The sequence below is a fragment of the Heteronotia binoei genome, chromosome 19 (genome assembly GCF_032191835.1).
Source record: "Heteronotia binoei isolate CCM8104 ecotype False Entrance Well chromosome 19, APGP_CSIRO_Hbin_v1, whole genome shotgun sequence".
Taxonomy (NCBI): domain Eukaryota; kingdom Metazoa; phylum Chordata; class Lepidosauria; order Squamata; family Gekkonidae; genus Heteronotia; species Heteronotia binoei.
The window spans coordinates 31,215,522-31,242,893 of record NC_083241.1 but is presented as its reverse complement, the minus strand read 5'-3'; the positions used below and the strand labels follow the sequence as shown (position 1 = coordinate 31,242,893).

General features: G+C 48.9%; 1 protein-coding gene across 1 annotated transcript in view; it reads left to right on the top strand.

Annotated features, from left to right (window-relative positions):
• The first annotated feature begins 922 nt into the window (after window positions 1–922).
• HEXA (hexosaminidase subunit alpha) overlaps window positions 923–27,372 on the top strand; it is a 33,333-nt gene continuing 6,883 nt past the window's right edge. Inside the window, exons 1-10 of the mRNA XM_060260384.1 lie at window positions 923–1,182; window positions 14,195–14,293; window positions 16,434–16,499; window positions 16,626–16,669; window positions 16,763–16,873; window positions 19,121–19,222; window positions 20,397–20,529; window positions 22,120–22,300; window positions 25,124–25,210; window positions 26,063–26,135. Of these exons, the coding sequence (XP_060116367.1) occupies window positions 960–1,182; window positions 14,195–14,293; window positions 16,434–16,499; window positions 16,626–16,669; window positions 16,763–16,873; window positions 19,121–19,222; window positions 20,397–20,529; window positions 22,120–22,300; window positions 25,124–25,210; window positions 26,063–26,135 (1,119 nt within the window). The 5' untranslated portion in view covers window positions 923–959. The remainder of the gene's footprint in view (window positions 1,183–14,194; window positions 14,294–16,433; window positions 16,500–16,625; window positions 16,670–16,762; window positions 16,874–19,120; window positions 19,223–20,396; window positions 20,530–22,119; window positions 22,301–25,123; window positions 25,211–26,062; window positions 26,136–27,372) is intronic.

Here is a 27,372-nt window from a genome sequence, read left to right as displayed (position 1 = left end):
CTCCAGACCACAGGGACCAACTCCCCTGGAGAAAATGGCCGTTTGGGAAAGTTTGGGGACGATACACCCTCCTCGAACCTTGCTCCTCCCCAGGATCCACCCCCCCCCCCATTCTAAAGAACTTCCCAACCTCGTTGGCAGCTCTTCCTGGGAGCAAGCCCCAGACCAGTTTCACACTAGACTTTTAATCTTGGTTTAGCCCTGTCCCCAAGATGACAGTCTACACTAAAATCATAGAATTATAGATAGATCCCAGCCGTGTTGGTCTGAATAGAACAAAGCCGTAGACAAGTGCACCTTTAAGACCAACTAAGTTTTATTCAGAATGTGCTCGTGGGGTCGCATAAACTAGTTATGCGACCCCCGAGCACATGCTGAATAAAACGTTGGTCTTAAAAGGCGTACTTGTCTACTGCTTTGTTCTATAGAATCATAAGAGTTGGTTTCTCTGATTCTAGTGTAGAATGTCAGTTTGGGGACAGTTAAACCAGGATTAAAGGTCTAGCGCGAAATTGGTCCCTCTGAATTAAAATGGGACTGACTCGTGGATGGATCTAGGGGAGGCTCGCTCCCTCCAAAAAGGGCCCACAAATCTCCCTTTTGTTTCCTGTTTGCAATCGGAGCCTCTCGGTTTCCCGGTTACCCCGCCGCGAGAAGCAGCGGCCGCGCCTCCTGCAGCAGAGAACAGCTCTAGCTGTTAGACGCTATTTAAAAAAAAAAAAGAACGCATGCAAAGAATCACGCTTAGGGGGGTCTGGTCCCGAAAAGCTGCAGGCACCCAGTTGGCGAGGAGGCGGAGCCCGTGCCCAGCCCTGCCCGCCGCTCTTAGGCGCCTCGGGGGCTTCCCAGCCGACGCGGGTTGGTGCGCATTGTCACGCCGCCCGTCACATGATCCCCGCGCCGCGCCCACCCGCAAGGAAGAGAAGCGAGCGCCGGCTCTGAGCCGCCCTGCAGATGCCATGGCTGGCCTGCTCGCCGCCGTCTTCGTCCTGCTGGCCGCCGGCTCCGCGCTCGCCGTGTGGCCGCAGCCGCAGCACCTGAGCCAGAGCCCTGAGGGCGGCTGCGGCTTGAGCGCCGACCGGTTCCGCTTCGCCTACGCCGAATGCTCGGCGGTGTCGCCCGGCTGCGAGGTGCTGGATCAGGCGTTCCGCCGCTACTGGGAGCTCCTTTTCCCGGGTCGAGGTCAGAGAAGTCGGCATGGCGTGTGTGCGTGCGTGATGGGTTAAGGGTGAAAATGCACTCTGTGCATGCTCAGAGGTTCTCGCTTGATTCAAGTTAAAGACCTTTAATGGCATAATGATTGTATGCCATAATGATTTTATATAACTTTATTATACCGACTGCACGCATTCTAGGGCAGAACGAACCCCTCCCTGCCCCACATTGTGTTAAGTCTTCACATCCAAGCGGGCAGCGGTGTTGGTTTGAAGCAGTAGAACAAAGTAGGAGTCAAGGGGCACTTTTAAGACCAAGTTTTATTCAGAATGTAAAACGTTGTTGGCCTTAAAAGTACAGCTTGACTCCTACTTTGTGTTAGTCTTTGCTACTGGGCTCTTGCTCGATTCAAGCTGCCTGAAGAAGTGAGCGGTGACTCATGAAAGGCTTCTGTCCTGCCTCAAATTCTTTTAGCCTCTCAGGTGCTACGGGACTCTTGCTCTTTTCACTTGGGGAGGAAGAAAACACAGACAGCTTTTTGTGCCCTGCTCTAGAAAGCCACCTTTGCCCATTTGCAAAAAGCGGAGATTGTGCACAGGCTTACTTAAGTGGAAGCCCTCCACCCCTTGAATGACCTCTTTTAAAATGAACCTGCAGGGGTAATTAAAAAAAAAAAAAAAAAGGTCACAGCAGCTCCAGGGGTGCACGAACCGCTGCAAGAAACACCCGTTTGGGTACTGATTTTTGGCTTTGATGGTTTGCTCTGTAGGGAGGGAAGCAGGGAACTTCCTCATTCTGCTTCTGCTTCTGTCTCCAGCAGGGCATTTGTCTGTCCAAATTAAGCAAGAGAATCATGTATCTATCTGCCTTGTACGTTTTTTATCTTGAACTTCCTCCAAGTACTGCCGGAAATAAGACAAGCAGGTCTAGCCCTGGACTGTCTGACACCCTAAGCAAGGCTAACTTCTGCCCCCCCTCCTGATAATGAAACTGGGGGGGATCCAACTTGGTGCCTCAGAAGGCTGGCGCCCTAGGCAATTGTCTAGTTTGCCTAGTGGCAGGGTCCAGCCTGCTTCTGTCTCCAGCAGGGCATGACGGGGGGGGGGGGGGAGGCATGGTGCCCATCCACACCTTTCCTCACGCCCTCCAAGTGTTCTGAGAAAGGGGGTGGGGTACTCTCCTGTAGGGCTTTTGATTGCCCCTTTGATATATGTTCGGCTGTGTGACCTGGGACAGCTAGTCCTTCTGCCTAACCTAGCTGGCTTCACAACTTGGTAGTTAGGAGATAAAACAGGGAGTTGAGAACCTTGCCCTTAGGGCTGGACCCTGCCACTAGGCAAACTAGACAACTGCCTAGGGCGCCAGCCTTCTGAGGCACCAAGTTGGATCCCCCCCCAGTTTCATTATCAGGAGGGGGGCAGAAGTTAGCCTTGCCTAGGGTGTCAGGCAGTCTCGGGCTAGACCTGCTTGTCTTATTTCTGGCAGTACTTGGAGGAAGTTCAAGATAAAAAAATGTACAAGACAGATAGATACATGATTCTCTTGCTTAACTTGGGCAGACAACTGGGCTTATCTGTCGTTGTGCCCTTCAAATACAACTTTGCCATTTTCTCCGTCGCATTTTTATGCGGTTTTATGATATTATTTGGCCCCTTATTGTGTCAGATTGCTAAACCCCTCAGGATTTGCAACCTAAAGGAGTAAATGCAGTACTAGAGAACTGTAGCCACACCCGCTGGCTTATTTGAAAGATGCATTAAATAAAATATATGCAGCTATAGCGTAATTACTGAAGGAGGATAGGGAGATGGCTGAGAAGCTGAATGCATTTTTTGCCTCCGTCTTCACTGTGGTAGATGAGAAGTGTTTGCCCGCTCCAGAACCACTTATTTTGGAAGGGGTGTTGAAAGACCTGAGTCAGATTGAGGTGACAAGAGAGGAGGTCCTACAACTGATAGACGAATTAAAATCTAATAAGTCACCAGGTCCGGATGGCATACATCCGAGAGTTCTGAAAGAACTCAAAGTTGAACTTGTGGATCTCCTGACAACAATATGTAATCTTTCATTGAAATCTGCCTCCGTTCCTGAGGACTGGAAGGTGGCAAATGTCACCCCCATCTTTAAAAAGGGTTCCAGAGGAGATCCGGGAAATTACAGGCCAGTCAGTCTGACTTCAATACCGGGTAAGTTGGTAGAAAGCATTATCAAGGACAGAATGAGTAAGCACATTGATGAACACGAGTTATTGAGGAAGACTCAGCATGGGTTCTATAAGGGAAGATCTTGCCTCACTAACCTGTTACATTTCTTTGAGGGGGTGAACAAACATGGGAACAAAGGAGACCCGATAGATGTTGTTTACCTTGACTTCCAGAAAGCTTTTGATAAAGTTCCTCATCAAAGACTCCTTAGAAAGCTCAAGAGTCATAGAGTAAAAGGGCAGGTCCTCTTGTGGATCAAAAACTGGCTAATTAATAGGAAGCAGAGAGTGAGTATAAATGGGCAGTCTTCGCAGTGGAGGACGGTAAGCAGTGGGGTGCCGCAGGGCTCAGTACTGGGTCCCATGCTCTTTAACTTGTTCACAAATGATTTGGAGTTGGGAGTAAGCAGTGAAATGGCCAAGTTTGCAAATGACACTAAATTGTTCAGCGTGGTGAGAACCAGAGAGGATTGTGAGGAACTCCAAAGGGATCTGTTGAGGCTGGGTGAGTGGGCGTCAACGTGGCAGATGCGGTTCAATGTGGCCAAGTGCAAAGTAATGCACATTGGGGCCAAGAATCCCAGCTACAAATACAAGTTGATGGGGTGTGAACTGGCAGAGACTGACCAAGAGAGAGATCTTGGGGTCGTGGTAGATAACTCACTGAAAATGTCAAGACAGTGTGCGAATGCAATAAAAAAGGCCAATGCCATGCTGGGAATTATTAGGAAGGGAATTGAAAACAAATCAGCCAGTATCATAATGCCCCTGTATAAATTGATGGTGCGGTCTCATTTGGAATATTGTGTACAATTCTGGTCACCGCACCTCAAAAAGGATATTATAGCATTGGAAAAAGTGCAGAAAAGGGCAACTAGAATGATTAAAGGTTTGGAACACTTTCCCTATGAAGAAAGGTTAAAACTCTTGGGGCTCTTTAGCTTGGAGAAATGTCGACTGCGGGGTGATAGAGGTTTACAAGATTATGCATGGGATGGAGAAAGTAGAGAAAGAAGTACTTTTCTTCCTTTCTCACAATACAAGAACTTGTGGGCATTCAATGAAATTGCTGAGCAGTCAGGTTAAAACGGATAAAAGGAAGTACTTCTTCACCCAAAGGGTGATTAACATGTGGAATTCACTGCCACAGGAGGTGGCGGTGGCTACAAGCATAGCCAGCTTTAAGGGGGAATTGGATAAAAATATGGAGCAAAGGTCCATCAGGGGCTATTAGCCACGATATATATATATATGTGTGTGTGTGTGTATACACACACACATATTGGCCACTGTGTGACACAGAGTGTTGGACTGGATGGACCATTGGCCTGATCCAACATGGCTTCTCTTATGTTCTTATGTACATATTTACCAGTGAGTTGTGCCTTTCATATCTTCTGAATTATCTTGCTTAAAATCTAGCAATGAGCATCTGGCGACTGAAGACCTGAAATATTGGTAGCACACACATTTTACTTGTCTTTGAATATTTATACCCTGCGTTTTTCCCCAAGGTGGCTTGCAATGAGCCAGTTTGGTGTAGTGGTTAAGAGTGCGGACTCTAATCTAGGAGAACTGGGTTTGATACCCCGCTTCTCCACATGCAGCCAGCTGGGTGATCTTGGGTCAGTCATGATTCTCTCAGGGCTTTCTCAGCCTCACTTACCTCACAGGGTGTCTGTGGTGGGGAGAGGAAGGGAAAGTGATTGTACGCCTGTCATGAAGAGACCTTTGGCCTTGGCCTTTTCCTGATCTCTGAGCCCTGAATCAGGCCCTATTGCCTGGTGCATAAGCAGAAATAACCTCAGCAGGTGGAAAGGGCCGTTTAAGATCCAGGCGGGTGGGCAGAATGGCCTTGATTTCCTCCACCTGTGAGAGATGCCAATCTGGCCTAATGCGAAGCTAGGCTAGGGACTGTAGCAACAGCCGTTCGTTTGACAGCTGTCAAATCCAATTAGGCTGTCAAACTCAATTAAAGATCTGCTAAGTCATCTACCAATCGGGAGCCTCTTTTCATTGGCAGTATGGAATGTCCCTGGGAATTTGGATCCCTATAATTAATCACCAGTCAGGAGGTATGATTCTGGAGGGTGTGGCATGGGTTATACTGCCCTGGTGGCCGCACTCTTCCAGCCAGTGCCGGATTAAACCCTGTGGAGGCCCCTAGGCAGTCAAAATTTTTGGGGGCCCCTTGCAAATTATCTCAGAGTTCGAGCACCCGCCCCATTGCCGGTGGCCCCTGCTGCAGCCTGCGGGGACCTTCTCCAAAGCCCCTTTGACAAAGCTTCTCCAAAGCCCCTTTGAGGGAGAGGCAGAGAGAGGCAAACTTGGCGACGACACTAGCAGCAGCCTCACCAGGCAAATCAGGCAAAGAGCGGCTCAGTTGCTGACTGCGTGTGTAGGCTCTGAGGGCTGCAAGCAGGGGAGAAACTGGAGGAGCGGGGAGCCATTTTACGGCCCCTAAAGGCGTGGGGACCCATAGGCTAGAAGAAGTTGGAAACATGGTTCCCTACATGGTCCTCAACACTGTGGTGCCAAGATATAGTGGCAATCCCGATAGTCCGTAACAAGGGGAAGGACAGTATTGAGAGTAAAAATCCATGATAAAATTCTTCTGGACTACTCAGATATGATTTACTTGAAACGGTTTTAAGTAATCACACATCATAAAAGAAACAACCCCTGGTTTTGTATCATTTTATTCCTGGATGTGGGTTTTTGCACATTTTAATATATTGACCACTGAGGAAGGCCCTTAGGGGCTGAAATGCATATGGCCATTGTAGTGATTAGAAATCCATCAAAGGTAGATGTGAAATTGTATAGGTTGGTAAATTTTATGCCTTTCTGATATTCAGACAATATGTTTTGAAATGCATGTTTGTATATGTTCTATAATAAATGCTATACATTTTATGATTTGTGGTATAGGTAGCTTGACTTCGGGTCAGTCACAGTTCTCTCAGTGGTCTCTCAGCCCCACCTACCTCACAGGGTGTCTGCTGTGGGGAGAGGAAGGGAAGGAGCTTCCGACCCTCCTCCTCTTCCTCCTTTCCATGAGAATAGCCCTGAATGGTAGATGAGTCTGAGAGAGAAGGTGACTTACCCACAGTCACCCAGCAACCTTCCATGACATAGTAGGATTCGAATTTGGGTCTCCCAGAGCCTAGACTGACTTGCAAGCAGCCTTGGTGCCAGAGTTTCCAGCACCCCAGGCTGGATCTCGCTTCTCTGCCCCGCTGCCCATGGCTAAACTTGCACACACAAAGTGCCCGTGCGCTGATGACGTCATGATGATGTCACTGTCACACACCCGTCCCCACTTTGCAAAGGCTGCCCAAGCCTAAGGCCTCTGCAAAGTCCCAAAGGCAGCAGCACGCTCAGAGTGCGCTCGCTGCCACTACGCCCACCCCCGACTTTGACGAGGCTCCCTGAGCCTTGGAAGGCCTTGGCAAAGTCCCGAAGGCAGCAGGTGTGCTTGGAGCACGCTCGCTGCCACACCCCTCCGACTTTGCTGAGGCTGCCTGATTCTCCAGAAATCTCAGCAGTCACGACGGCAGCAGGGCGTGGGGAGCTGGGGCGGCTTCTGGCGCCTCTAGGCCAAGTGGCACCCCAGGCGGCCGCCTACTTGGCCTACTCCCACCTTTGGCCCTGCTTCCAAGGAGTTGGAAGAATACTTTTGTCTTCTGGCACTGGATCTCAAACACACATTGCACAAGAGGATTAATCATCTGCTGTTCTTGTAACTGAACTGGCTCCTGCAATATTATTGCATCTCTAACAAAATTCAGGGAAGCCAACCAAAGCATGCAAAGAGCACAAGAGATAGATTTGTACGGGTGTCATACACAAAATTTGAAACTTGGCATGGTGGCATTGAGGCGAGAGGCTTTCAGCAGACAAAAATCCTAACAGGAAGTCTCTTTTGGATGTTTTGCAGACATTAGGAACAGGGAAGTGATCGGAGTGCGAGGTATACAGTGAATGCACTGAGGATGTTTCAGAACCAGTCATAGAAATGGGTGGGCAGGATGAAGCGGGTAGGATGGCATCGTTCGATGAATACACAGATGTCTGGAAATCTAGCACAAAGTTGTCCGATTCTCCAGAAAGAGAGAATCTGTAGAGAGCCAGTTTGGTGTAGTGGTTAAGTGCATGGACTCTTATCTGGGAGAACCGGGTTTTTCCCCACTCCTCTACTTGCAGCTGCTGGAATGGCCTTGGGTCAGCCATAGCTCTTGCAGATCTGTCCTTGAAAGGGCAACTGCTGTGAGAGCCCTCTCAGCCCCACCCACCTCACAGGGCGTCTGTTGTGGAGGGTGGGGTTGAAGGTAGAGGAGATAGTGACTGCTCTGAGATTCAATATAAATTCAATATCTTCTTCTTTATCTTCTGCATCTACCTGTGGAGATGGTACCATTGCATCCTGGATCCAGATCACGGGAGAGGAAATGTTGTCCAAATTGGCAGATCGAATTCTCGATTACAGGTTTATTCTGCCCTTCATTCAGAGAACTCAGGCCCTTCTCCCAGTTTATTCTCACGACATCCCAGTGGGGTGGGTTAGGCTATGCGAGAGAGTGACTGCCTCCAGGTCAGCCAGTGAAGTTCTAAAAGTTTGCAGGGGAATTTGAACCCAGATCTCACACACTAGCTTCTACTATACCAACTTGTGTGATAAGGTGCAACTGGGAGAGATTGCCTTGGAAGTACTTTAGAACATTCAGTATCTCAGTAGATTGGGGGAGAGAGAAAAGGCGGAAATCAGATCAAATCTGAAAGAGTAAGCAGATGCTGAGTTTTCCTGTTGCCACAGTTGGAAGGCGCCTGAGAACTGTGCTATTATTGATGCAAAAAAGAATTATGTATGTATACGCCCTGTCCTAATTGGTAATGCTTGGGAAAGCATGCTCATTTTTATCATCTATGGTCATGTGAGCGCATCACATGGGCATAGACATATAAAGCAGGCAATGAGATATGAGAGGGAAGGCAGTATGGTACAGTCCGATCTCATTGGATCTCAGAAGCTAAGCAAGGTCTGTACATTGAAGAGAGACTCCCAAGGGAACTCTGCAGAGAAATGGAATGCCCAACCACCTCTGCTTCTCACTTGCTTTGAAATATAAGCAGGGGTAGTACTTGGATGGGAGACCACCAAGGATGTCGCTTCAGAGGAAGGCAATGGCCAACCATCTCTGCTTCTCACTTGTCTTGAAAGCCCCTTGCTGGGAGAAGCTATGCTGGGTTAGTATTTGGATGTGAGACCACCAAGGAAAACTCTGCAGAGGAAGGCAACGGGCAACCACCTCTGTTTCTCACTTGCTTTGAAAACCCCTTGCTGGGATAAGCTAAGCAGGGTTAGTACTTGGATGGGAGACCACCAAGGAAGACTCTGCAGAGGAAAGCAATGGCCAAGCACTTCTGCTTCTCACGTGTCTTGAAAGTCCCTTGCTTGGGGTCACCAAGTTGATTGCAACTTGATGTCATTGGACACACACCAAGATGAGATGGCCAATGGTCTTGAAGTATATAGAAGCGACCCCATATGGTGCTATGCCCTGGGTTTGTTGCAGAATAACAATGTGGTGTGATGGAGGAAAGAGGGACCCTGCTGCATTCATTTCCTTCGTACTGTAGATCTAAACAGATTTTTTTTTAAAAAAAGTTGCCTTTGCTCTTGCTCTGATGAACTGGGGGATAATTAGTAATATATGGGATGCCAGAAGTGTTCCTACCCTTCTTGCAGCTATGAAAGAGCAGAGCTTTAAAAGCCTTGGAGGGCCTACCTTCTACAGTGGAGAATATGTGACCATAGAAATGGACAACTCACCCTGAGACCTTGGCTTAGTGAGCGGTTGTCCTGCAGATTTTTGTTCTTGAGGAAGACAGTCTCATACGTAGTTCGTAGCCATCTGTCCTGTTGGATTCTGGGGGTGCTTAGAAATCAGCCCATATGGTGCCTGGAAGGAGTGTCGAGGTACATGTTAGCGCTGTAAAGCAAACGACACCAACCCGTCATATTCTCCTTTGGAAAAGGATTCACAATTCTGTCCTCCCCAAAATACTGAAAACAGGAAACAGAAATGCAAGGGTTTGCAAGGCCAGATGGGGTTGGGAAATTCCTGGAGATTTGTGGATGGAGCCCTTTGACGTAATGGTTGGGGGGGAGGTACCTTGGGGGAGGGTCCTCCCTCCAAGGCAGCCGTTTCCTCTAGGGAAACTGATCGATTGCAATTCTGGAAGATCTCCAGGCCCCGCCTGGAAGTTACATACAGTGAAAGCACAACCTTTGGGTTATAGTGACAAATTGACTATGTAATGTCAAATGCACAATTACAGCACAGTGTGCTAAAGTCCCTAATGAATGACAATATCTTCTTATTACAATAGAAAGTCCAATAACAGACCGTTCCTGAAGGAACTGAAGGAACTTGCAAAAGCACGTCTTAGTGCGATCAGAAAATTGCTCCTGTATCAGTGTGTCCGCTGTGCAAATATCTCAAGAGTGGAATGGAAGTTCCCTGAATACAAGGAGAGAAGTCACTATGGAACATACAATGAAAGCACAGCGCTCGGGTTATAGTGACAAAGTACCTATGTAATGTCAAATACCCAATTACGGCACAATGTACTAAAGTCCCTAATGAATGACAATATCGTCTTATTACAATAGAAAGTCTGATAATATCCCGTTCCTGAAGGAACTTGCAAAAGCACTTCGTCTTAGTGCAATCAGAAAATGGCTCCTGTATGTATGTATCTATCATGCAAATATCTCAAGTGTGGCATGGAAGTTCCCTGGACAGGTTGTCAACGTCTGCCACACCTGTTCCAAATTATTTATCAACGTGGGATATTCCACAGTATCACTACAATGATAAATATAAAGAAAACTGACAAAATAGATACACTAAATATCTACAAGGGGTTTACACATACAGAAAATTGAAAATACTCACCAAGATAATGACTATCAAAATCTTAAAACTGAATTCATAGGGACACTAAGTCTCCAAACATGTTTTCTGAACAGCGGCTCACGCTCACTACTGGCTCAAGGCGACGAACTCATCCCTATGTGGCGAAGCTGTTAGAACTTCACTAGGTGGTTTGGGGCAGGGGAGGAATTCTAGCAGGAGCTCCTTTGCAGATTAAGCCACACACCCCTGATGTAGCCAATCCTCCAGGAGCTTACAAGGCTCTTTTTTGTAAGCTTTTGGAGGCTTGGCTACATCAGGGGTGTGTGGCCTAATAGACAAAGGAGCTCCTGCTATTATTTCACCCCTGGTTTGGGGGCAATCCAGTCTCTTTCTAACCTCAGCCCTGCATTTGCAAGGTATGGAGAACCATACCGGTCTCCCTTGTGGGACTGTGGTGAGGACTACCATAGTAATGTTATGCAAAGTGCAGAAAATTGGCTATATAAAATGTCATTTCTCCCAACAGAGCTCATGCACAAGCTGTCTGATGCTTCTTCTCCATTAGTCATGGAAAGGGGCATCCCCTTCCTTTCCACAAGCTTGCTGGCGTGCCATATGTTCCATGTAACTGGCTGGCTGCCCCACTCACATGTGTCACGTTCTCAGGATGCAGGCAGGCAGGAGTCCAAAGCCAGTCCAAGGTCAAAGTCCAGGAAGTCAAGCAGGAGCCAAGTCACCAATGCAGAATCACAAACCGGAATCAGAAGTCAATGTCCAGAAGCCAAAAGGTCAGGGTGCCAAGGAAATCAAGCAGGTCAGGATCAGGAAGGAGCATGGATGCAAGCCAGAGAATAGACTTGTCGCTTCCACAAGGTTACTAGGTCCTGGGTGGGAGCTATATGGGAGTCTCAATCAGCCTGCTCCCTGGGTGGCAGTGACTGTGCTAGAACTCAGGGCTGAGAGATCTGAAGCATCAGCGTGCCTCATGTCTTTGCTCTGAAAGTTCTTTCCGGAGCCTGCTTCAAACTCTTGAGATGGGAGGAGGAGAGCTTGGAGGAGATTGATCGGCAACAGCTGACACTGGTGCCTGGAGAGTGATTGATGGGCCAGCTGCTGTTAGTTCAGCTGAGGAACTGGCTGGCAACTCTTCCAGGTCTGTTAACCCTTCCAGCTCCTCCTCATCAGGGTTTATGACAACATGTATGGCCCACTCCTAGTTCATCATGAGGCATCAGGCGCACATTTGTGTGGTGGTTGGGAAAGTCTCTTATTCCACCAATAGAAACAAGGTGGATTCCCGAACCTTGAGGCTCAGACTTTCCACAGCTATTAGCTATTATTTTGCCCTTGAGAAGATCTATTTATATCGTAAAAGGAGGCCAGGCCTGCCACTCCAGGGCTGTGTCTGCGGTGTACATAGGTAGCTTCTCTTTAGACTAGAGGCTATTCTGAGCCCTTCTGCTCTATCCTTTGGACAGCACTGTCCTTCTGTTTACTTGGTCATAAGAACAGAAGAAAAGCCCTGGTGGATCAGACCAGCAGTCCATCTAGTCCAACATCCTGTTTCACACAGTGGCCAACCAGGTCCTCTGGAGGGCCAACAACAGGGCACAGAGGCTCAGGCCTTCATTTATTTATTTATTTATTCGATTTATATCCCGCCCTCCCCACGGAGGCGGGCTCAGGGCGGCTTACAACATAAAATTCAAAACAATAAGGTTAATAAATATTAAAATACCTTGAATAATTTACAACAGTTAAAACAAGAAAACGATCTAACAGTGTGGTGCTATTCATAAGAACATCAGAAGAGCACTGCTGGATCAGACCAGCAGTCCGTCTAGTAACATCCTGTTTCACACAGCGGCCAGCCAGGTCCTCTGGGGAGCCAACAACAGGGCATAGAGGCTCGAGGCCTTCATAGAAACATAAAAAGAACCTCACCAGATCAGACCAGTGGTCCACCTAGTCCAGCATCCTGTTTCACACAGCAGCCAACAGTTCCTCTGGAGGACCAACAACAGGGCACAGAGGCCGAAGCCTTCCCCTGATGTTGCTTCCTGGCTCTGGGATTCTGGGGTGATATTTTTTTCCCTGAACACATTTCCACATCCCCACATGCATTGCTAGAAGAAACTGTGCAAGTTTATATATATATAAAATCAGGCAGCAAATCTGGGCTTTGGGGTACTTTAAATTGGCTTTCAGGGTAGCCTAGGACACTGTTTTCCAGCCTCTTGGTTGGGTCCCAACCATGAGTCATACAGCTTCTGAAAGTGGATCACAGACCACCTCTACCCTTTCTGTTGTTCTCTTTCTTGTTTTGGAAGCCAAGTTCCGACCCTGGAAACAGTATCTTCCATGTCATATATTAGTTGATATAATTTTCCCCGAAGGTACAGGTTGATCAAGTAAAACGTGTTCCAAGGATTGCTAGAGTGGATTTAGAAGGGGTGTTGGAGAAGGAGAGGGGTGGTCAAAGGCTGGAAAGTCACCTCCATATGCAAAGGCTGTGTGTGTCAGAAGGCCCCTTGCCTAGGGTGCATAGTGCAATGTTTGTTGGTTTCTCAGAAAATTTTTTGGTGAGCCTCCACAAAAAATGGAATGCTGAACTTGACAGTTGCCAAGGGGTAAAAAAGCCTTGGGTCAGTCCTGGATGGTTCACTGTCTCAAGAAAACTTGGACTTGTAGGTCACCCTACTGAAAAGATTGGGAACTGCTGGATCAGACCAGTGGTCCATCCAGCATCCAGTCTCACACAGTGGCCAACCAGTTCCTCTGGAGCTCCAACAGAAGGGTACCGTGGCCAAGTCCTTCATAAGAACACCAGAAGAGCCCTGGTGGATCAGACCAGTGGTACATCTGGTCCAGCATCCTGTCTCACACAGTGGCCAACCAGTTCCCCTGGAGGGTCAAAAACGGCATAGAGGCTGAGGCCTTCATAAGAACATCAGAAGAGCCCTGCTGGATCAGACAAGTGGTCCATCTAGCTCAGCATCCAGTCTCACACAGTGGCCAAACCAGTCCTGCTGGAGGGCCAACAGCAGGGCATAGAGGCCAAAGCCTTCATTAGAATACAAGAAGAGCCCTGCTGGATCAGACCAGTGGTCTATCTAGTCCAACATCCAGTCTCACACAGTAGCTAAACCAGTTCCCCTAGAGCAGGGATGTCAAACATACAGCCTGGGGGCCGAATCAGGCCCCCGGAGGACTCCTATCAGGCCCCCGAGCAACTGGCTGTCATCTGCTCCCTTCTCCCTCTCTCTTGCTTCCATCTGCATAATAACTTGCTTTGCAAGGTTTTCTCAATCGCACAGGATCTACAGAGCTTCCTTTGCCCAGTTCTCTGGATCCCATGGGAGAAATAAAAGAAAGTGCCTTTAAGACAAATGAGTGCTAATGCTTTAAGCATGTTTTATTTTAAGGTTTTGTTTAAAAAAAATCTTCATTTGTGTTTGCTGTATCCTTTATAGAGTTTTTATCTCTGCTACCTAATCTTAAATAGGTACACACATGACCTGGTTTGACATGACCTGGTCCAACGTGGCCTGGCCCAACAAGGTCTCATTTATGTCAGATCCAGCCCTCATAACAAATGAGTTTGACACCCCTGCCCTAGAGGGCCAACAACAGGGCATAGAGGCCAAGGCTTTCATAAGAGCATAAGAAGGGCCCTGCGGATCAGACCAGTGGTCCATCTAGTCCAGCATCCTGTCTCACACAGTGGCCAGCCAGTTCCTCTGGAAGGCCAACAACAGGGCAGAGAGGCAGGGAATGTCTATCAATGTAGGGGTGTTTTAGCACAGGTTAGATGTGTCCCCAGCTTTGCTTACGGGGAGGTTTCTGTGCTTGCCGAGAGGCTATCTGTTCTCTGCTCTCTTGTCTCTTCCTCACTTCCAATTATGCTTTGCAGGGATTGGTGAGTCTAAGGATTCCCCATGCGATGTCCTGAATGTCAACGTCACACAGCCGGGATGTGATGGCTACCCTTCACTGGACTCCTCCGAGAATTGTAAGAAAAGGCCATTTGTCTCCCCTACCGGTGCTGTATAGTAAAATATTTCTGGAGCAATAATGCGTGGTTATGAGTGGTATCTCTGTTGATTGGAAGGGGGGACATAACAAGCAAGTCCTGAACTTGCATCAGTCACCCAACGCAAGATGGGGGGTGGGTGGTCTCTTTGTCTCTTCAGGGCATGCTCTGTCATTGAGGAAGCATGGGGGGCTTTGTTGACTGTCAGCAAGTCTTTCTGTCAGGGAGTCGGGCCTGATTTGTAGGTGCAAGAAAATTGGGAGGGGGGAGTATTAGGATTCTGAGACGGTCACCTGGACAGCACCAGATCGGACCACAGGTGGAAGATTGTAGAAACTCACTCTTTGTTAAGCTCCCCGCAGACAGGAAACTGGCAAAGGGTGGGGTGGATATGCTCACTCCCTGCCCTGCTAGCTTTCTGCTTGCATGGAGCTTTTTTATGGGAACTGCTGGAATCTGCTGACTTGCCCATCCAAAGAAATGCCACTCATTTCAGTGCCTCGTCACTTATTTATTTAGTATTTATTGCAGTCAAGGTACAGCCATGCCTACTGCGAGGTGGCGTAATTAGGGGCGGGGTTTGGGTGCAGAACATGGAAACGGGCATAGAGGTAGAAGTGCTAGAGTAGCTAATGGCAGTTTCCTGTCTGAGTTAGCAAATCCCAGGGGAGGGGAAGTCGCCCACATGATAGACGGGGCCAGGTGCGATTGATGTAAACTAGGTAATGCTGGAACACCACCAGGCACTATTGATGCTAAGCTTAAGCTTCACTGCGTGCTCTTCTCCAGTCTTTGAGCAGTCCCTGAGACATCCTCAGAAATCCACAGAAGTTACCCTTGTCCAGTTATTTCACTGCTATCATCTATCCTGTTGCATTAACCATCACCAGTGGTCTGACCTAGCGTCAGATCGCAAAGCATGGAGGCACACCATCCACCAGGCTGTCTCTTCCTTTGAGAACGCACGCATAGCTGGTCTTGAGGACAAAAGGAGATCGAGGAAGAATCGTACTGCTACAGCACTAACCCCAAATCAGACTTTTCCCTGCAGCCACTGTGGCCGGACCTGCCTGTCCCGCATTGGTCTTGTCAGCCACCAGCGAGCCTGCAACAGACGTGGACTACTGCACCTTTCTTAAATCTTCGTTCGCAAAGTCAAGCCGAGAGAGAGAGATCATCTTTTAACCCAGGATGGACATAGTGGAAATTGCAAACTGGCCTGTTAATGCTAGGATAAGAGAAAGGCCCAGCATGGGATGGATTGACTCAGTCAAGGAAGCCACAGTTCTCCATTTACTCAAGACCTGAGTGAGGCTGTTAAGGACAGGACATTTTGGAGGTCATTAATTCTTAGGGTTGCCCTTGGTCGGAAGTGGCTTGATGGCCTTTAACAAACACCCGCATTGTGTGATCATGGTGGAGTTTCAGCATACAGTTAGGAATTAAGAACCAGTAATGTACTATGACATAAAGCCTGCAAGCAAAGAGTGGACTGAAATTGTCGGGAAGCTAGGAGGAGGAGGGAAGGCCAGGCAGCAAGAAGAAATTATTTTAAAATCAATATAGTAACTCTTGAAGAGGTGCAGGATATTATATACTTACTTCATTGATACACCACCGTTCTCACCAATGGGGACCCAAAGCAGCTGAAATCATTCTCCTCTCCTCCATTTTATCATTGCCAGGGCCTTTTTTTGTAGCAGGAACTCCTTTGCATATTAGGCCACACTTCCTTGATGTAGCCAATCCTCCAGGAGCTTAGAGTAGGCCCTATACTAAGAGCCCTGTAAGCTCTTGGAGAATTAGCTACATCAGGGGGGGTGAGGCCTAATATGCAAGAGTTCCTGCTACAAAAAAAAGACCTGCTCATCACAACAACCCTGTGAGGTAGGTTTGGCTGGGAGTGTGTGGCTGGCCCAAAGTCACCCAGTGAGCTTTTGTGACTGAGTGGGGATTTGAGCCTCGTTTTCTCAGATTTTAGTCCAGTACCCTCTTGGCCAGCTCCACACCTTCAATATTGATCTTGGGAGCAGGGGATGGATTCTTTGGTTTTAGCCTAAATGCAAAAGATGCCAGGTGAACAGAACAGTTGTGATTCTTTGGCATGATGCTATTTCAGACCAGCTGACGATTTCAGATGAGCTGATGCTTCTGACGGCAGACACTGTCTGGGGTGCTCTTCGAGGTGAGGTTTCCCCTGTGATCCCTGCTGTTTCCCCCTGTCCCTGCCTTTGAACATAATTTAAACAAGCATGGGGGAGGGGGTCACATCACATGCTACATAAACCGCATTTGGCCTTTTCCCCTACAGGGTTGGAGACCTTCAGCCAACTCGCCTGGAAGGACAACGGGATGGTGAGTTTATATGCAAAGTGGGAATTGTTAAGAGTGTGTGTGTGTGTGTTGTATCCTCTTCCGATGGAGCTCCGCTCTCTCTCTTCTGTCCAGCTCTACATCAACAAAACCAAAGTGGTCGACTTCCCCCGCTTCCGTCACCGGGGTCTGCTGCTTGACACGTCTCGTCACTACCTGCCTCTGGAAGCCATTCTGAAAACACTGGTAGGTGAACGTCGTCTGCTTTCTCCGGGGGAACTGATTTCTGTAGTCTGGAAATGAGCTGTAATCAGTGTTCCCTCTAAGTTGAGTTAGCGTGAGCTAGCTCACAGATTTTTAGCCTCCAGCGCACACATTTTTTGTCTTAGCTCAGGAGAAATGGCCCTAGAGCACACTAATTGATGCTGTAGCTCGCAACTTTAATGCCAGTAGCTCACAAAGTAGAATTTTTGCTCACAAGGCTCTGCAGTTTAGCAGGAACGTTGGCTGTAATGCCAGGGGATTCTCAGGCCCTTCTACAGCAGTTTGATTCGTGAAGAAGACTCTATCTTGCCAGTTCTTGGTTGAAACCACCTGAAGGAGTATTGGTCCCAAGAAAGACTGTGCATATTATAGAACTTCACCTATTGTGTCTTTTTCAAGGACCATGCATGTTGTATGACTTCATCTTATGTACAATTTATTGCTCTGTTTGTTTCTGTTATAAACTTTAATGAGAATTTGTTGAGCCTATTGGAGGCTGGTTTAGTCACAGAACCCTTAGGGGCTCCCTTGCTAGTCTCAGGTCCCGCCTAGAGGCTGGCATCCCGAGATGTTGCCTCTTGGGATTGAGATGTTTACTGCCTTTGATTATGGAAGTCCTCTTTAGTCACCGTAGACCTTTCGTCCATGTGGCTCAGCGGCAGAGCATCTGCTTGGCATACAGAAGGGCCCAGGTTCAATCCCCCGTATCTCCAGCTAAACGATCTAGCAATAGATAGATGCAGGTGGGCAGCTGTGTTGGTCTGAAGCAATAGAACAAAGTAGGAGTCCAGTGGCACCTTTAAGACCAACAAAGCTTTCTTCAGAATGCATACAAAAGCTTACCTTTTGAATAAAACTTTGTTGGTCTTGAAGGTGCTACTGGACTGCTACTTTGATCTAGCAATAGGTGATGGGAAAGACCTCAGCCTGAGACCCTGGAGAGCCGCTGCCAGTCTGAGTAGGCAATACCAACTTCAATGGGCCAATGGTCTGATTTAGTATGAGGCAATTTTCACATGTTCATGAATCTGTCTAATCTCTTTTTAAAGCTGTCTGTGGCCGTCACTATATCTTCTGGCAATGAATTCTGCCCTCCAGTCGCTCCCTGTAAAGAAGTATTTCCTTTTGTCCATCCTGAACCTACTGCCAATCAGCTCCATCAGATGCCCTCGAGCAGGGGTGGAATTCTAGCAGGAGCTCCTTTGCATATTAGGCCACCCACCCCGATGTAGCCAATACTCCAAGAGCTTACAAAAAGGAGCCTTGTAAGCTCTTGGAGGATTGGCTACATCAGGGGTGTATGGCCTAATATGCAAAGAAACTCCTGCTAGAATTCCACCCCTGCCCTCGAGTCCTAGTATTGTGGGAGAGGGAGAAGAAGTTCTCTTTGTCAACTCTCCCCAGTCCGTACATAGCGTTTACAAACCTCTTTTATGTCCCACCCCTTAGTAGCCTCTTTGCTAAACTGGTAGGTCCCAGACTCTTCTGCCTTTTGTCATAGCAAAGGTGCTCCAACCCCTCAATAATCCTCTGTACTTTTTTCCAGCACTGTATTGTTCTTTTTGGGGACACAGTGTCCAGAACAGCCTGTTCTGTTCCGTAAGTTGGAACGTTCTGAATCCGTTGGATTGCATTTCTGCTTTGTGCAGTAGCTTGGCACATCTTGATTCCTGTGAACTTTGGGTCTTGTCTGATGAAAAAGAAAGGTTGTGCATTTCCTCTCCTCCATGCTAAGCGTTTGTATGACAGCCAGTGTGGTGCAGTGGTTACAGCTGTGGTTCTTGGTGGGGGTGAATCTAGGGGGAAGGGCATTGCCTGCTAATGGCATTTGGCATCTGGAATCGCTCCGCTTTGCAAGATATAGGACAGATGGACTCCCATTCTGGCTGTATCTGAAGAAGTGAGCAGTGACTCAGAAGCTCCTACCCTGACACAAATTTTGCTAGTCTTTCAGGTGCTCCTGGATTCTTACTCTTTTCTAAGTTTTTCGAGAATTAAAGCTCCCTTCCTCAGTGATGAAGCTTTGATTCTTGAAAGCTTATGCCCCCAGAAAACGTGTTGGTCTCTAGGGTGCTGGAGTTAAATCTAACTTTTCTAGTGCAAACCAACATAGCTGCCTTCTGAAACTCTCTGCGAGCAGCTATTATAGTTGGTAAGGGCTTTTCTTGTAACTCCAGCATGGGGGTATGAAGTGAGTGACCTATTTCTCCTCCTCTCTGGTTCCACCAGGATGCCATGGCTTACACCAAACTCAACGTGTTCCACTGGCACATTGTGGATGATCCATCCTTCCCGTATCAGAGCACCGCCTTCCCCGATCTCAGCCGGAAGGTGAGCCACGCCTCCCTCTCAACTGCTGAGGGGATGGCTTTGTATGTTGCATTCTTGGGCCTCCCTTGATGTGGTACAACATGAACATGAGCTGATCACCTTGGTGGGATTACTGCTATTATGTCATAGAAAGACATAGGCGAGCCAGTTTGGTGTAGTGGTTAAGTGCGCGGACTCTTATCTGGGAGAACCGGGTTTGATTCCCCACTCCTCCACTTGCAGCTGCTGGAATGGCCTTGGGTCAGCCATAGCTCTGGCAGAGGTTGTCCTTGAAAGGGCAGCTGCTGTGAGAGCCCTCTCCAGCCCCACCCCCCTCACAGGGTGTCTGTTGTGGGGGAGGAAGATAAAGGAGATTGTGAGCCGCTCTGAGACTCTTCGGAGTGGAGGGCGGGATAGAAATCCAATATCATCATCATCTTCTTCAAGAGCCAGGGTGCTATACTGGTTAGAGAGGTGGACCAGCACCCTGAGCGACCTGGGTTTGAATCCTCACTTCCACCGTGGAAGCTCTCTGGGTGGACTTGGGCCTGCCCCAGACTCTCAGCTTGGCCTACATCTCAGGGTTTTTGTGAGAAAATGGAAGGGATAAACAATGTTCTTAATTTTTAAAAATTCATTTATCCCCTGCGTTTCTCCCATAATGACAGTCCAAAGTGACTTACATCACTATTATGTCATAGTGAGAGCCAGTGTGGTGCAGCAGATAGAGGGTTGGATTCGAAGCCAGGCAGCCTATTTCTACAGTGGAATCTCGCTGAATAGACTTGGCCTCATCACAAACGTTCAGCCTGGTCTAATCGTGCAATGTTGTTGCTGTGAGAGAGTAAAGGGGGTAGGGTTGCCAGCTCCGGGTAGGGAAATACCTGGAGATTTGGGGGGGGTGGAGCCTGAGGAGGGAGAGGCTTGGGGAGGGGAGGGACTTCAGTGGGGTAAAACGCCATAAAGTCCACCTTCCAAAGTGGCCATTTTCTCAACTAATCTCTGTGGTCTGCAGATCAGTTCTAATCTCAGGAGAACTCCAGCCACTGCCTTTAGGTTGGTAACCACAGGAAAATGGGAGAATGATATTCTAAGCCATGTTGAGTCCCAACTGGGAAGAAAAGCGGGAGATAAAACAAATGCAGAATCAATGCTGAGTAGGCATTTGTGATTTCCTTCCTTCCTTTCTCTGCAGGGGGCCTACAACCCTTTCACTCATGTGTACACTGCCGTCGATGTGAAGATGGTGCTTGAATATGCCCGGCTACGTGGGATCAGAGTGATTCCAGAGTTTGACACTCCTGGCCACACCCTCTCCTGGGGGCCAGGTAAGGCTTGGTTCCGGAGCCCAGAAGGAAGCGATCTCTGCTCTTTTTGTGTCAGATGTAGCCCTGAGCTCACACCCTGGGTTCTACATGTGGAGAGCCTGGCTGAAAACCAGTTGGCGGACCTTTTCCAATATATGACCGTTCCACAGCTAGAGGCAAGCATTGGGACAAGGGTGTATGTCCACAAGTCCATCCCACTTGATGCTTCACTGTAGTAGATGGTTTTTGTTTCACGAGTAGGGAATGGATTTATTCCCACATGGACTGCTTGCTTCGAAGGGTGCACACAAAGAGCTTCCCCCACCCCATTCTGTATTTGTGCATGAGCGTCATGGCTGCCGGGTTAATGAGAGTTGTGGTGCAGTGGGATACTCAGAGGAGGGGCTGTGGCTCATCGGTAGAGCGTCTGTTTGCCATTCAGAAGGTCCCAGCTTCAGTCCCCAGCATCTCCAGTTGAAAGGACCAGGCAACAGGTGATGGGAAAGACCCTCTGCCTGAGACCCTGGAGAGCCACCGCCAGTCTAAGCAGACACCACTGACCCTGATTCAGCATAAAGCAGCTTCGTGTGGGTTCGTATGTGTTGATCTGAGCTCTCGACTCAGTGGTAGAGCATCTGCTTGGCATGCAGAAGGTCCCAGGTTCAGTCCCCGGCATCTCCAGTTAAAAGGTCCAGGCAAGAGGAGATGGCAAAGGCCTGACACCGTGGAGAGCAGCTGCCATCCGAGTAGGCAATAGAAGAGATTTTGCTTTGCATGCAGAAGGTCGAGGGTCCTGTCCCCGTAATCTCCAACCGAAAGGTCCAGGCAGTGGATGGTGTGAAAGACCTCTGCCTGGAGAGCTACTGGCAGTCACAGTAGGCAGTTGTGATCCTAATAGACTGTGCCGCCTGCTTCTAGCCAGGACTGCCTCTGGCGGCTCCAACGCCCCCCCCCCAAAGGCCCGTGACCACCCCGTGCCTGCACTTAAAAGGAAGGCCAGGGAGCCGACGGCCTCTGCCCCCACTGCAGGCCTGCCACGAGGCCTAGCAGTGCCAGAGCAGGGAGGGGTGAGCCTGATGGGTTCCGCGACCCGGAGCTCATCGTGCCTTAAATAGGGGGGAGGAGTCTGGCCTGGGGCCAGTGGGGGAAGGCAGGGAGAGGGGACAGGTATGAGGAGGAGAAGGCTGCCAGAGGGGAAGTGGATGAGGATCGTGCAGTGGAGTTGGAGCTGGAACGCCTGCAGCAGAAAGAGAGAAAGAAGCAGCGGGCCCAGCCAAGACAAGCCAGCCAGAGGGGCGACAGGGTGATGCAACCAGGCCTTCCACTTGCTTTTGAGACCTCCAGGGCGGGGCCCAGGGGGCTGTGAGGTGACAGCTGCCCAAGGGGCAGGGCCCCCAGACCAGGCGGGGGCGCGACAAGACCAAAGGTCTGATTCAGGATAAGGCAGCATCTTGTGCACTCAAGATACTGAGCATCTGCGCACTGTTCTTTCCAGTGTTTCGGACAGCAGAAGCCCAGCTTCTTTGGCTGGCTTGGCTTGCGGTTTTACTCACTGTTTCATGACCGGAACCTGCACCTCTAATCTCTGTCCTGCCTTTATGCTTTCTTTAGGTGTCCCAGGGTTGTTGACTCCCTGCTACGTGGGGTCAAAGGCCTCTGGATCTTACGGACCGGTCAATCCCATCCTGAACACAACTTACAAGTTCATGTCGGAGTTCTTTGCCGAAATTAGTTCCGTGTTCCCAGACGTCTACGTTCATCTGGGCGGAGACGAGGTCGACTTCACTTGCTGGTTGGTTTTGATCCCTTAGGGCTGATTGGGAGGTGAGGGGCCGGTTTGAAAAGGTGGAGGATAGATAGCTGTGTGGGAAGATAAGGAATGTATCAGATGCTCATTGGTGGAGCATCTGCTTGGCATAAAGAAGGTATATAACTTATTATTTATTTAATTTATATCCCGCCCTCCCCGCCAAAGGCAGGCTCAGGGCGGCTCACAAACCAAGGGTCGACACAAGCACATGTGTGTGACCGGTAAAATAAACAACAATAAAAACGTGAAAACAATTGGTTAAAACATTTTGCATGTGCTACTATAATAGCTTCAGGCAGCGATTGAATTCTGGTGGTTAGCTGTACTCAGAAGTCTCAGGATCGCCGTAGCGTGATAAGATAGGCCATTGGTGGTGTTCTTATGGGCCAGTCCTGTTGCTGCAGTTGTTACCATCATGTAAATGCCTGGTGGAAGAGTGCCGTTTTGCAGGCCCTGCGGAACTGTAAAAGCTCTTGCACAGCCTTAACCTCCTCCGGCAACTTATTCCACCAGCTAGGGGCAGCAACGGAAAAGGCCCTGGCTCTCGTTGTTTTGAGCCTTGCTTCTCTGATGCTGGGGACTGTCAACAGGTTTTGAGACCCTGACCGGAGTGCCCGCTGGGGCATGTGCAGGGAAAGGCAGTCCCTAAGGTATGCAGGTAGGTATGTAACTTAGAACTTTAACCGCGAGAGCTTTAACTAATACATATATTGAAAACAAAGTTTTAAACCGCGGTATTTTTCACATATTAATTTGGTATTATTTTACAGTCCATTTTACAAAATATATGAAAAATACTGTGGTTTAAAACTTTGTTTTCGATATATGTATTAGTTAAAGCTCTCACCGAGTGTTCTAAGTTATATACCTTACTCATACCCATGAGCTCTCTGGTTTGGCATAAAGAAGGTCCCAGGTTCAATTCCTGGTATGATCAGGTAGGAGGTGATGTGAGCTGTTGCCAGTCAGAGGAGGTACTATTGACCTTGATAGACCAGCGGTCTGACTCAGTATAAAGCAGCTTCATCTGTGCTCATTAAGGGGAGGGTTCCATGGCTGAGTGGCAAAGTATCTATCTTGCATACAGAAAGTCCCAGCTTCAGTCCCCGGCATCTCAAGTTAAAAGGATCAGGTAGGTGATGGGAAAGACCTTGATCTGGCTCATTGGTAGAGCATCTGCTTGGCACGGAGAAGGTCCCAGGTTCAATCCCCAGCATCTCAAGTTAAAAGGATCAGGTAGCAGGTGATAGGAAAGACCTGCTGGAGACCCTGGAGCAGGGCCGTAGCTAGGATTTTAAAAGTTGGAGGGCATCCTTTCCCATCCACTGTGGGGCTTGCTGCTTCTCTGAAGCTTTCTGGGGTAGAGGCAAAAGCTGGAGGCTCTGAATGTGGCCAAGCTGAGGCAGCCAACCCTAACACTCCGGAGTCAAGAAAGGGCTGAACCTTGTGTGCAAGCAGGGGGGTTTCCTTCCACCTCCCTCTCCGCGACCCTGGCACTTTGCAGTCTGCAGCTCCAGCTGTCCACTCCCCCTGGACCATTCCACGTGGCTTCCTCTGCCTCCCTTCTCTCTGCCTGCTGCTTTTGCTGCTGCAGTGTACTGTGCCCTGCTCAGCTCTACCAGCTGCTGCTGCTGATGCTTTGCTGGCTCAGCCATGGCAAAAAGGAAAAATCAGGCTGTGCCCTGGGGGCCCACCTGGAAGTCAGGGAGCAGTGCAGATTAAGAACATAAGAGAAGCCATGTTGGATCAGGCCAATGGCCCATCCAGTCCAACACTCTGTATCACACAGTGGCCAAAAAATTATATATATATACATATATATACACACTGTGGCTCATAGCCACTGATGGACCTCTGCTCCATATTTTTATCTAACCCCCTCTTGAAGCTGGCTATGCTTGTAGCCGCCACCACCTCCTGTGGCAGTGAATTCCACATGTTAATCACCCTTTGGGTGAAGAAGTACTTGCTTTTATCCATTCTAACCCGACTGCTCAGCAATTTCATCAAATGCCCACAAGTTCTTGTATTGTGAGAAAGGGAGAAAAGTCCTTCTTTCTCTACTTTCTCCATCCCATGGATAATCTTGTAAACTTCTATCATGTCACTCCGCAGTCGACGTTTCTCCAAGCTAAAGAGCCCCAAGCGTTTTAACCTTTCTTCATAGGGAAAGTGTTCCAAACCTTGCAGATTCAAGGAGTGCAGGGAGCAGATTAAAATCCCCACACCGCTATAAAGCTCAGTATGGCACCATGAACGGCTCTCCCTCTCTCGGCCTAACCTACCTTGCAGGGTTGTCACAAAGACTGAAAAAATAACAAGGAAGGGAGAGCTATGTATGACACACTGGAGGCATGGCAAGATGAAAATGTCATGGAGAAACACAGATTTGTCATGCAGGATGTCCCAGATGCTATCCTTGGCATTTCCAATCCAAGGCTCTTTGGCTGCAGGTACTGGGAAAGACCTTTTTTCTGTGTGAAAGCCCTGAGTTAAGTTGGAAGCAATGTTCCCTCTAAGCTGCAGTCTTGTGAGCAAAAATTCTATTTTGTGAGCTACTGGCGTTAAAGTTGTGAGCTGCTGCATAAATTAGTGTGCTCTGGGGTCATCCTTCCTGAGCTGAGACAAAAACGTGTGAGCTGGAGGCTAAAAATCTGAGCTAGCTCATGCTAACTCAGCTTAGAGGGAACACTGGTTGGGAGGCTGTAATGTTTTCTCTACCATTAGCCTTGGGGAGAAACCACCCTTTCTGAAAAGATCTTGTCGTTGCATGGGCCTGATCCGAGTTCTCTCCTTTGCGCATAGGAGGTCCAATGCAGAAATCCAGACTTTCATGAGGAAGAAGGGATTTGGCCAAGACTACGCTAAGCTGGAATCCTTTTACATCCAGAGGTGAGGTGACAAGTACTGCAGACCTGGGAACAGCATCCCATTTCTCCAGAACATGGTTCCCTTCACCAGACCTCCGGAGATGCACAATTGTGTGACTTTTGCCAAGAGGCTTCTCTGTTTGAGCCCGCCCTCTCTTTTTAGCTTTTTGGGGGCTGTTCCAAAGAAATGTGGTCTTTGTTTATCTAGGGTGGGAATTCCCAACGTGGTGCTCAGGGGCACCATGCCCCACACCCCCCACCACCTTTCTTGGCACCTTTCAAGTGTTTTTAGAAAGTGGGTGGGGCCTGGCAGGGCTCCTGCCCAGCCAGGCTTCTGATTGGTCACCAGAGATCTGATTGGATTAAAATAACATTTTGGTGGCAGCTGCCGCTACAGCGTTGGTTTTATTTTTCTCTCCCACTACTCTTCCCCAGTGTAGTTTTAAAAAATTACTCCTTAGGCTTCTGTGTGTGTCTGTCTGTCTCCGCCTCCCACGGTGGCCATTTTGTGGCTGGCTCCACCTCCTGTAGCAGCCATTTTGTGGAAGCGATTTCATGGGTGCACCGGCACCTGGTTGTCAAATCCCAAAGGTGCCTACAGGCTGAGAAAGGTCGGGGACCCCTGATCCAGGGAGGGATCTTGTTCCTCATCTTTTGACCGGGCTCTTTGGAAAACAGGCCCAAGGGAGACTCAGGACTGCTAACCCTGCAGCTGGAATGGGGTTGGAGCCCCATACGCTTGCTGTTTGGAGCTCCACACCTGGAAATGCTCCTTGCTAGCTTCAAAACATTGAGCGCAGATACTGCCTGAAGCAGGATGATGAGTGGTTTGGGAAATGCCTCTTTGTTTTAGTAGCTCTTCTCTTTACTTCAGGCTTTTGGATATTGTCTCGTCTTATGGGAAAGACTGCGTGGTGTGGCAGGAGGTGTTTGATAACGCAGTGAAGGTGAGGACCTCTCTAGGGCGCTTCTAGGGGCTGCGCTCTCTCCTCTCTGCCTTGCCAGAACTTGGCGCTGCTTCTTGCAGGTCGAGTTGTAGATTCTTTCTCTTCCCTTACTGCACCCCACCATCCCCACAGAGCTGGATTAACAATTAGGCCAAGTAGGCACTGGCCTACGGGACCCCCACGCTTTTAGGGGCCCCGGGCCAGTTTCCCCCCTCCCCTTTCCCCCTGCTTGCAGACCTCTCAGCCTGCACCCGCAGCCAGCAACTGAGCTGCTCTTAGCCTGATTTGTCTGGTGCGGCTGTTGCTGTCATTGTTGCCAAGTTTGCCTCTCTGCCTCTCCCCCGCAGCTTAGTAAAAGGGGCTTTTAAGAAAGTGCCTGCAGGCTGCAGTGGGGGCGGTGGGGTGGGCACTCTGACTTTGAGATAATTTGCAAGGGGGCTCCCAAGATTTTGACTGTCTAGGGGCCTCCACAGGGTTTAATCCGGCACTGCATCCCCAGCTTTTGAAGTGAAGCCAAGCTTCTGAGAAAAACCCAGGGCAGCGTGTTTTCCCCATGGCCTGATTTGCAAAGGGTCATGGCACCTCTCTGAAGGTGAATTTCCACCCCGAGAATCTTGGTGGGGGGCGGAAAGTGCCGTCAGAGTCTCCGCCCACTTGTGGTGACCCTGTACAGTTTTTGAGGCAAGAGGTGGTTTGCCATTGCCTGCCTCTGTGTCACGACCCTGGTACTCCTTGGTAGTCTCCCATCCAAGTACCAACCATGGCCGACCCTGCTTAGCTTCTGAGATCCAAGAAGGTCAGGCTAGCCTGGGCCCTCCAGGTCAGGGCATGGTGTTCAATCGCAATGTTTTTTCTTTTGGCAGCTTCGCTTCACGGTTCTGAAATGCAATCTTTATACTACTTCTTTATACTCCAGCTCTGCTGTATTTTGTGATAGCTCTGTGTGCAAAGACTTTGCTTTTCAAAAAATAATCTGTTGTACTAAGACAGGGGTGCTCCAACTTTCTTAAAGTAAGAGCCACATAGAATAAACATCAGGTGTTTGAGAGCCACAAGGAAGGAAGGAAGGAAAAGAAGAAGACTGCAGATTTATACCCCGCCCTTCTCTCTGAATCAGAGACTCAGAGCGGCTTACAATCTCCTATATCTTCTCCCCCCACAACAGACACCCTGTGAGGTGGGTGGGGCTGAGGGGGTTCCCCCAGCAGCTGGCCTTTCAAGGACAACCTCTGCCAGA